The sequence below is a fragment of the Tasmannia lanceolata genome, unplaced genomic scaffold, assembly GCF_043159265.1.
Source record: "Tasmannia lanceolata isolate RefF3 unplaced genomic scaffold, GAP_Taslan_0.1 ptg000018l, whole genome shotgun sequence".
Classification (NCBI taxonomy): Eukaryota; Viridiplantae; Streptophyta; class Magnoliopsida; order Canellales; family Winteraceae; genus Tasmannia; species Tasmannia lanceolata.
In genome coordinates this window covers 23265690-23276150 of record NW_027518695.1, presented here as the reverse complement: position 1 = coordinate 23276150, position 10461 = coordinate 23265690, and the positions used below count along the sequence as shown (strand labels likewise).

Sequence of the window (10461 nt, the reverse complement as noted above, 5' to 3'; positions counted from 1 at the left end):
AGTTAAATCCATATCGATTAAAGGATCCAGGCAAAGCAGAATGACTCATATTCAATATTAAACAAATATTTTCACTTCCCTTGACCGAAATCCAGGATCCCTAGTAGCTAGATTTCATTGGTGATCAAAATAAAATACAATAGGGATAGATAAATGTCACGCCACAAACAGGGTCCCTGTGACAGTGCCGCACGTTCCATTCGAAACATCCACAATAATGTGCAAGGCCAGATTAACCACATCACATAAACAAGGATAAATAGAGCTACTAGCGAAAACAAAAGTAATTTAAACCAAATATTCATGAAATGTAATCGCAAATATCAAGGCCAACATGGCTCACATCCATACTGAATTTAAATAAAACTCCAAACTACCAAGTTGAAATGATTGTCTGCTGATTCAAAATAAACTCCTGCTAGTTAGTAATCACTTTCTTGTAATTGAAAATCTCTAAGCCATCGAATCCTTTCCTCACGTTCGTTTACCGACAAACTGATAGCTACTCTTCAATATCTGAAAAATGATAGACAACGTGGGATGAGAATTTATGATCAATACATAACAAGGAATCTGCATAGGTTGGATCAAGTACACAAAACACGAGCAAAACATTTGATAAAAATAAATGCACAATTTATTCAAGACAAAATCAGTATCACTAAATAAACACAAACAACATAACCATCAATTGGAATAATCCACATGGCTTTTCATGTTACGAGGTATTTAATGAGTCCACAAATTCATACTAGACATAGCTATGGCATCGACCACGTCCCAAAGTGACGGCTATCACAATATGCCAGCTTCACATCCCATACTGGTGTGGTTATTGATCGGCCCCACGTGGTCATGGCCAAGTTTTACAATTCCTACGCGACAAAGGTAATCGAATTGGGAACTCTCCCACTATAAGAACCGACTATAGGGGAAAAAGAGCAATCTTTACGTGACCACACACCAGTTATAACCCTTCAACTGGTTAAGGTTATGAATACCAGTTCATAGCTACGCTAGTCACTGTGCGCAAGGCACCAACCGGCCCACTCCGACCCAAAATAATTCACGGTGCATAAGGTACCCACCGGGCCACTCGGACCTGAGAGTAAGAGAGTAAACATTCCATAGAACAATAATGGTCAAACAATAGATCAAATATCTAGAGATTTTGGATGCAATAAGATCCAACAATTTCAAAAGCATAAAACGGCTTGAAGATTTTTGTGCAAATAAACATATGCAAACAACGACGTACTGGATCCGATTTTCAAGAATTTTTGCCACACTAAAATATATTTGAATAAACAAAACAAATCAATTCTATTGACATGAATTTCGATTCATAAACGAGAATTTAAAATCAGATTTTCATGAGGGAAACTCCCACACAAACTCACAAGACACGTACCAATGATTCACACAAAAGATCTCCTTACACTCCTCCAAGTTTATCCTTCTAAATCACTTATAATCTAGGTAATATTTAATTTTAGAAAGTTGGTTCAGCTTTAGTATATAATTTATGTAAGTGTATTGCCGCTACAAAGGTAATGTCTGTTTTTCAAGCCAGTTTTTGGACAGCCAAATGGAAGAATAAGGAAAAGTCATAAACTTGAAAGTTTTATACCTTTTCGAGATGTTTCCAAGTATAAGTGTGAAAATTTTAGACAAATGGTTGAAAAGTAATGGTCATTTTAGTGGGATGTGTCTTTTAATTCCTAGTCTAGTTAGGTCTTTTGAAAATCAATGATTCCTCCTCTCAAACACAATTTCAACTTTGCTTTAATAATCCTTTTAAGGTTCAATAAGGTCTTTTTCATTCAAACAACTCTAAAAGATCATCAATTCTTGAAAAGACAATTTTCCAAACTCTTTCTTGATTCACAAATTAAATCTCCTCTATTCTTTTTTGTGTAGAAATGATTTTTCTATTGACAAATTTTACCAAAACCTTCAAAATCAGTTTTAGTCTTTGTTTTTTTCAATCCTCAACTCCCAACCAAGCCCACAAATTTACAAAAATCCATCCGTTGGGTTCGGCCATCCATTAATCTTCCAATCTAATGACAATCCAAGCATAAATCTTATTTTCCCTTAATTATTTCATTACAGTTTATAATTACTTATTTGGAGAAGGTTCCTATGGTCAAAACACAAAAATCAATTAAACTCACATACCTCTTGGGGAATAAAACAACTTTTTTCTCTCTTCCAACCCACGCTCCCACGTTTTCTTTTTCTCCTTTGAGAGAGTTTTGCATGTTTTGGTTCGGGCATGTATTTATGGTTTCATTTAAAGAGTCCTAAAATTCCAAATCTTACTAATCCTAATCCATTTAGAGTAGGAAACATCCTTCCCTTTAATTAGTTTTCCTATTAAAGACCTTTAATTGGATTCTTTAATTAAATGTAACTTGAGGCAAAAACACCCCTAATACTTGGCCTAGTTTGGGTTTTAAAAAAATTATTTTGGTACATTTCAATAAATCATACTAAACTGTTTCTCAACTGGTAATCTTTGCTCGATCTACTCCCCGCTTGGCATCAATGCTTCTCAAATGCCATTGCCAGGAAGTTAAAGTGATGTCTCCCCTTTAATTGCTTGGACTACAGGATTTCTTGAAGAAGTTTTCTTCAAGTGATGGAGGAAGAAGAAGATCTTGGAAAAACAAGAGAAAAAGATATAGAACTTGAGAGGAGGAAAAATGAAAGAGGTGTAAAAAGGACCGACCTTAACTCTCTCTCCCTTTAACCACTTATAAGGGGTACTAGGGTTGGGCGTCCTACATGACTTGGAGGACAAACTCTAGTTGTTTCCTTTTCCAAAACAAAACTTCTTTAATTTTTATTGAAACCTATTTCCAATTAATTTTAGAAACTATGGTTCCTTCCTTAAATTTGTTTCTAAAACAAATAATTAATTAAAGAAAACTCCTTTTCTTTTACTTTATCTCTCTGTTATTCAAAAATAGAAACACATAGTGTCCCTTCTTCCAATAATTAATCAATTTATTCTCCATTAATTTAGAACACCAAGAGGAGAGTTTAAAAAATAGATACTTCCACATCCAATGCGAATTAATTAAATAATCTAATTAATCTCCATACATCACTGCTATGGTATATGTACACATCCAAGGGCATACAACACAGTGATGGTGTAAATCCTCCTGATATCTCGTATAGTTGATCTCATCCGTCCGTGCAATCTATAAAATCTGAGACCTGAATTACCCAAAAATCTTCAAGGGCCAAACCGGATGGTTATTCAAATTTCAATGCTTGTACGTGGCGGCAGACTTTATTTTCAGCTTGAGTTAACCATTGTTAGATTCAAAATCAGCACACTTGCCAAGGGCATGAACGCCCTCTAGCGCCAAACAGGTGGCACAAGCCTCATTTTGATTTCATTTGTGAAGATTTGGTTAATTTAGGGCGAATTTGAAATTTCATTTTCTTGTATTTCATTGGGAAATAATTTCTGCAATCCAATGTTTGGATAAACATGCGCTCCATTTTTTGTCGTGTAGTATTTAAAGGGCTGTCAGATGAATATTACGGTTCTCAAAAAGCTCTTAAAGCCCTTTAAATACTACATGACAAACAAGTGGAGTGCATGTTTATCAAAACATTGGAGCGCTGAAATCATTTCCCATTTCATTTCATCATTACATTGTAGCGATAGGAACGAAGTGGCACTATTGCCAATGTTTCTTAATCCATAGCTGTCCTTGCACAGCATCAGAAAGGTCTCTCTCTCACGTCTGAAACAACTCCCTCTCATATGAAACACAGGCTCTCTCTAATCTGAAACAAGGGCTTTCTCTCTCTCATCTTAAGTAAGGGTTTTCTATATCTCTCATCCTCTCTCATCTGAAATAAGGATCTTCTATATCTCTCATCCTCTCAACTGAAATAAGGGTTTTCTATTTCTCTCATCCTCTCTCAATTCTCATCCGAAATAAGGTTTTTCTATCTCTCTCATCCTCTCATGAAGAAGATGATGGTCGCAAAAAAGAAGAGATGTACTCAGTTGGTTTACTTTTGTACCTTATTTCACAGACTCATTTAGAGACCATCTTTTCATTTTTTTCCCCTTAATAAAGCCTCATCCTGTACGTGCCTTGCACACGACCTTCCAAGGCTGCTGCATGAGAAGAAGAAGCAGTCACGACCTCCCAAAGGTAGGTGAGAAGCAACACCCATGAAGAGGTGTTTTTTTCAAAAAAAATTTCTGCTTTGCATATTGTTTTTTCTCCTTTTTTGCTTTTATTAATGGACTTTGGGTCGGGTTGGGTTCGGGTTGAACTAATTTGATGCGGGTTGGGTTCGGTTTGACCTTTTTCGGGTTAAGAGTCAGGCCAGGTCGGGTTAGGGTTGGATAAATGGCCTCTCAGGTTGGGTTCGGGTTGGCCTCAACCCGACACGAGTTGCACCCCTACTTTTGATAAACAATCTATCAAATGCTTGGCTCGGCTAATTTAGAGGCCCATGCTGTGATTGAAACTGTAAGTGATATTCCTCTATATAAGATGTGGAGGATTCCATGACAGGCATGCCTATTGACCTCGTGGGTTATCTTATGACCCAGTACTACTGTAAAGTGATCCTAGAAGCACTGTTAGGCATACTAGAGCCATAAAATGAGCCCACGGACTAATATAACCCCTCAGGTCTAAGGACATATCAAGGGTCCTATCTGGGTAGAATAGCCTTATCCTTGTTTTTTGATGTAGGAGCATCCCTTCACCCATTAGCCTTGACATTGCTCAACTAGTGTAGTTATTGTTTTCCTTTGTGTTACACTTGTGTTAGGTGTAATTTTACATGTCCATTTGTGTCTTTACATCTTATGAGGGGTATTTTAGTTATTTTTCCAGTACTTGTGGCATTTTAGGCATTTTTGCATTAGAGAGGGTTGTATTAGTCTATTTACATTGTAATTACCTATAAAAGGCCATTTCCCACCATTTGTAACTAGACCTTGATTTGAATTAGAATTCGAAAAGAGAGAATTTTCTTTAGATCTTGTATCTAGTGGATTTTGGAGGGAAAACCTCTTGCAAAGAGGATTTTTGGGTCTATCTTTCATGGAAAAAAGAAGATTGAAAGTTGATTGTCTCAGCTTTTCTTCTAATTCCTACTATCTTAGCCTTGTAAATCAAGGTTTCTATCAAGTTCTTTGATAGAATATCAAAGAGCATAGACCCGAGGGTTCCACTACCACAAGTTATTCTAGAATGTCATCCCAATCAGTGCGCGAACAATTCACTACACCCATTCTACCTACTTAGGGTCCACTACTGTAGTGACCGAGATAGGCCCAATGAGTGTATGGAGGCAAGGTCTGATGTTGGTTATGTACAGGAAGAAATGTCCAGTCCCAACTCTAACCAGGAATCTTTTAGGTCTGCAAAGAACTGGAATAGCATATCTCCCTGCCCATTAGGATCTGTGAATCCATGAGCAAGATATTCCTACGATGCTACCTAAGGATAAACATGTGCCAATGTAATAAAGCACGTAACATATTTCTTTTATGTACCCAATAATTGTAATGAAGTTCATCAATTAATCTTATGCATTACATCATGAAGGGCTTTTAGGGTATTATAGTCTAACAAGGACCACATGATTTGATGACTCAAAACATTTATTTGTTAGGCCAAAATTAAATAGGTCATGCCCTAAAAAAATCATCTCTATAGGATGATTACCCTCCTAATAGAAACCTTTATAAATAGTGGATTGTGATCTTCCGATGGAGATGATTTTTGGGGAACCGCCTACTTACGTCGAGGCCCAATAAATGAATTATTTCGATCATTGAATAATTTGGGTCCATTGAATGGTTTATGTCAGAGCGAGCGAAACGAGTGGAGTAGAATTGTAACTTTATGTCAGAGTGGGTGAAACGGGTGGAGCAGAATTATGCAGAGTGACTCAGCATTCCTCTTCAAACTCTATTTTTAGCTACATTTAGTCGGTGATTTAGAGAAATAAATAGAATGGCCAGTGGCAAAGAACACCATTCTCCGGATTTTTTCGACTGTGATAACTGAAAAAAGTAAAGAAGGGCTCGGAAGAAGGGTTAAAGGACACACCCTAAGATGCCGTCAACGTTAAAACGGAGCCGTGGTCTGCGTGCCAAGCGACATGTTTTGCGGTAGGTTCAATGATTTCTTACAAAATATAAAAGCCTAGGTAAATGCATGCATAGCTCGTTAGTTAAGTTAAGCCCCTCATTGTCGTACAATGAGAGACAGAGAGAGAGTCATCTTCAGTTTTTACTGTTCTTTCCATAGATAGAGATCTAACACTATTAATCTTGATCAATCTCTTAATGTTGGTGTTTCTACCATCTTGTTGTTTTCTAAATCAGATTTCATTTTTCATTTTTGTTTAGAAATACAAAAAACAACGGAGTAAAAATGAATTAGAGGACCTTTATTTATTTTATTCTATTTTGAAATCAATGAAAGTTCGGTCAACAGATTTTCTAGGGAAACATTTAATGAGATGAGTGTATAAGACCAACAAGGGTGGGAAAGGATATGCATAGAAACAATTCTGCATGTAATGATAGAAAAAATAGGAGGCGTGTTGTTAAGCCATTGGAAGGGTAAAAGGTTCATCTTGTGTCAAACGCCTAATAAAGACAAAGCTATTTAAACCCCCTTCTTCTTCTTCTTCTTTCATCCTTTTTTTCTTCAGTTTCTTTCCATCTATATCTACTTTCAATTTTTGTGATATGGACTAAATATTTGAGGAGACTAGTGAAATCTCTTTTTTCCATCTCTAGTTGTTGCTTTTATTTTCTTTCTTTTAAGAGATGGGGGAGAGTTAAGCTTCAAATAAAGAAAATCGAGAACACCACGAATAAGCAGGTCACTTTCTCCAAAAGGAGAAATGGGCTTATCAAAAAAGCCTACGAGCTTTCTTCTTTGTGATATCGATGTTGCTCTCATCATGTTCTCTACTTCTGGAAGACTCAGCCTATTCTCTGGGAAGAAAAGGTTTGATTTTCTAAATACAATACCTCCCTTTTTTCCTTTTCTGTTTTTGCTTCCTTTCTATTTAGGAGGTGAGATGTGATCCTTGCTGGTTTGCTCGTTGGATTGATGAAATATTAGAACGAGTGGCAAGAACCTCCATATCTTTTCATCATGCAAGAAGATCGGCAATTAGGGAGGCCGATGGTTTAATTAGGGAAGGTTCCTTAGGGGCGGAATTGGAAGTATTTGATGTTCTTCCCCCTTTGACGCTTGTTCTTTGATGTGTGTTAGCTTTACTTATCTTATTTTCTTTTTTGTTTTTGTGTTCCTTTAATAATCCCGATCCGGGGTTCTCCCCTTGTTTCTTCATTCGATTAATATAATTCTTTTCCGTTAAAAAAAAGCAGGTGAGATGTGATTAGCCAGGTGAGATGTGATTAGCCGCATGACCAAAACATTGCATGAATAATTCTTTTATTGGTTTTTGCAGGATTGAAGATGTTCTTATTCGCTATGCCAATCTCCCAGAGCATCAAAGAGGGAGGTAAAGATATATTATTTTGATTTTAGATATATCATTTCATCTCCCTTCCTTGTCGAGGAAGATTAATTAATTTCTCCTTTTTCCCTTTGACATGTTTTTGAATTGCATGTTCCTTTTCTACGCCCGTTTGGGTCATGAAATTTAAAAGGCTGAACAATCAAGAGGTAAACAAACACCCCTTCAACCAAATCTTTCTGTCGAGCTGTGTTTTTTGCATTATGATAAAAGGGTTTTCTTTTTCACAGTTTCTAGAAAGGATCCTGCTAAAGTTGAAGTGTGAGAGCATTCGAGTTTCTCAATTCATCAGGTCCTTAGAGCTTTTTTCATTTGTCCTTCCATTATATTCTTCTAACACTAGTTTTTGCATTTATTCCGTCACCTTTTCTGATTATTTTTATTCTTTTATGATGGTAGTAACAGTAGCCCAAGAAATGTTAATTCTGAGATGGAGGTATTTTCACAAAAAAAAAATCAACTTCTTGTGTGGAAATGTTCTTTTGTCCATGTCGGGATTCCATTGAGACTCATCATTCCTTGGTTTCAGGATCTGCTAAAAGAAATTTATCGTTGTCAATGCCAATTGGAGGATGTGGAGAAACAACTGAAGTAACAATCACCATCCTTTTCTCTCTATCAACACAACCCTAACTTGTGAAGTCCTCTTCCCGTATAAGAGATGAAGGACTCATCTTTTTATCTATCCAGAAAACCCTAATTTGTGAAGTTTCCTTCCCATATAAGAGATCAAGGACTAAACTTACTTTCGTTTCCCATATAAGAGATCAAGGACTAAACTTACTTTCGTTTGATTTCTAGCATTTTTAAAGGAGATCCTATGAAGATAACATCGTTGCTTGAGGCTCAACACCATGAACAAGTCTTGGAAGAAACCTTGATTCGTGTTCGTAGGCGCAAGGCAAGATCTATATGCATTGTTTTCACTTCAAATCTTACAAAAATTTTCCCTCTCTTGAAAGTTATAAAGTTGTTTGATGGTAGTCTAGTTAGACTTGATACTGTTAAGATGATATAAAGCCAGATAATATTCAACTAAGATCAGAACTCTTAGAAAATAGGTTGAAGTTTTTTTGTTATTGATGCAAAACTGTATTTAGTATCTACCCAAAAGCAACTCAATTTTTTTTCTTTCCCTTTTGGTGAACAGGCGTATCTGCTGTCACGAAATGAAAATGGTAATGGGAACCTCACAAATGATTCAAGTCATATCATGGATTGGCTCCCACAAAGGAAGACACAGTCCCAAATCATGAATCTTCAAGATTCAAATGGCTTACTTCCATTGAGGTGCTTATTGCAATGATAGTATGAAAAAATGATTTGTATAATTAAAAATTAGAAGCTAAATGTAGAATTATTTGTGCACTATAGGGAGCAAACACAATCCTTAGTTGAATACTTAACCCCCAACTCAACTTCCTACCCGACATTTCTTCATGGAAATGGGTTTCATGTGAATGGATGCAACGCAAGCAATGGGGTGACGGAGAACACTGTCCACCCGCCAGAATTCGGACATGCCAATGTGAACCTATCTCTGTGGTTTGAACATTATGCAAGCAATGGTAGTGGACTTGCCTCAAGCCACTATTCTCTCCCACCAGTAACTTTTTCTCCCCCACCCTCTCCCTCTCTCTCTCTCTCTCTCTCTCTCTCTCTCTCTCTCAAATCACGAGCGCGCACTACTTTACAGTGAAAATCCTAATTAGCAAATTACTATTTGTAGGGAATAACAACTCCAATTCTAAAAGGCTATGAAGATGAGCTCTCGTCTAACGGTCCTTACATAAAATCTCGCTCGGTCACTGCCATGCCTCCTACATTCTAGTCGTATTGATGCATAAAATGGGTATGAGGGTGCTTCTTTGGCATCACTATCAGAATTTGTTGCTGTGTTGCCTTGTTTGATCTTTAGAACAATGAATAATTTGTCTTTCGTATTTGTTTGTGAGAACCCAACCAAAGGAACTGAGATAGAGTTATGGGCTTGAGGATGATGAGGTTTATGTTGACTTTCAATATCCTCCAAAGGCTTACTCTTTTTATAAGTATTATGTTTGGTGGATGTTAGATGCTACTGACTAGAATATATGGTTTTTCCTTTTTTCTAAAAATGCTTTCTTGAGTTGGAAAATACATAAAATAGATTAAACAATGGTTCTAAACTTTGTGTCGACTTACTCTTATGCCTTCCTCGATTAAGATTTGAACAAAGTTCTTGGGGAAGTTTATCAATCCAATAAGGCAAACGAAATTTGGCAAGTAATGCTTTAATGCATAATTATCACTTTATTGGCTACTTCATGTGCATGGATTATTTTTCAATTAAGTCTTTTGCACAAGGAGCTCACAAAACCTTGACGTATGAATTCTTTCTTACAACCCTTTAATTGAGGATTTGTATCGCTAGCAGTTACTCACTTTTCACGCATCTATCTCCCATATCCATCTCTTTTGTGTTGTCAAAGGCCTCTCTTAAAAAGAGTGACCCGGGTATATTGCAGGTTCGAGAACCATAATCGATGAAAATCTGAGTCCAATTGTAAATTTTTTCATTGCTATCTAAAACCAAATTACTTATTCCAGAAGCTCCAGGACTAGCATTGAACATATAGCAGATTTATTTGTACCCAACCATATTCTAGTTGAATCCATGTGATAGCTTTGCGAAATTGCTGGATTCTTAGTTATTCAAGGCACAATGTATTAGTCACTGGTGCAAGCAGTGTGACAAATTGTTGCACCTCAACCCGGAAGCGTGGGAAATGAGGATGCGGTAGCGACCGCACACCTATGATTTGACTAACAAACACGCTAGGCCTCATAAAACATTAATAAATTTCATAAAAAAATATTTAAATAAAAGTTCACCCACATCTAAAATAATAAAAGGTCATCAAG

The 10461-nt window shown here is 36.7% G+C and overlaps 2 protein-coding genes across 28 annotated transcripts in view; one reads left to right on the top strand and one right to left on the bottom strand.

Annotated features, from left to right (window-relative positions):
* Positions 1-269: 269 nt before the first annotated feature.
* Positions 270-10461, bottom strand: part of LOC143849831 (uncharacterized) — a 68654-nt gene continuing 58462 nt past the window's right edge. For all 24 annotated transcript variants that reach the window (XM_077359041.1, XM_077359051.1, XM_077359052.1 and 21 more), the window contains one exon: positions 270-516. The gene's annotated coding sequence lies outside the window, so the exon portion shown is untranslated. The remainder of the gene's footprint in view (positions 517-10461) is intronic.
* LOC143849832 (agamous-like MADS-box protein AGL104) lies at positions 6036-9548 on the top strand. Of its 4 annotated transcripts, none has more exons than XM_077359080.1 (10): positions 6685-7019; positions 7489-7542; positions 7691-7706; positions 7788-7849; positions 7963-7993; positions 8087-8148; positions 8359-8458; positions 8708-8847; positions 8932-9163; positions 9287-9548. In XM_077359080.1, the coding sequence occupies exons 1-10, from the start codon at positions 6913-6915 to the stop codon at positions 9386-9388; spliced, it is 906 nt and encodes a 301-aa protein (XP_077215195.1). In that variant the 5' UTR covers positions 6685-6912; the 3' UTR covers positions 9389-9548. The 4 variants fall into 4 exon arrangements, with proteins under 4 accessions (XP_077215192.1, XP_077215195.1, XP_077215194.1 ...); XM_077359079.1 differs by having other exon boundaries at positions 7957-7993; XM_077359077.1 differs by lacking the exon at positions 6685-7019 and adding an exon at positions 6036-6169 and having other exon boundaries at positions 7963-8148.

What these genes read in the sequence shown, in the direction of transcription:
- LOC143849832 (XM_077359076.1), top strand. Translation starts at nt 6,913, where the DNA reads ATGGGCTTATCAAAAAAGCCTACGAGCTTTCTTCTTTGTGATATCGAT. An exon ending in TTCGTGTTCGTAGGCGCAAG is followed by an intron (nt 8,459 to 8,707) that starts GCAAGATCTATA and finishes TTTGGTGAACAG; the next exon opens with GCGTATCTGCTGTCACGAAA. An exon ending in GCCACTATTCTCTCCCACCA is followed by an intron (nt 9,164 to 9,286) that starts GTAACTTTTTCT and finishes TACTATTTGTAG; the next exon opens with GGAATAACAACTCCAATTCT.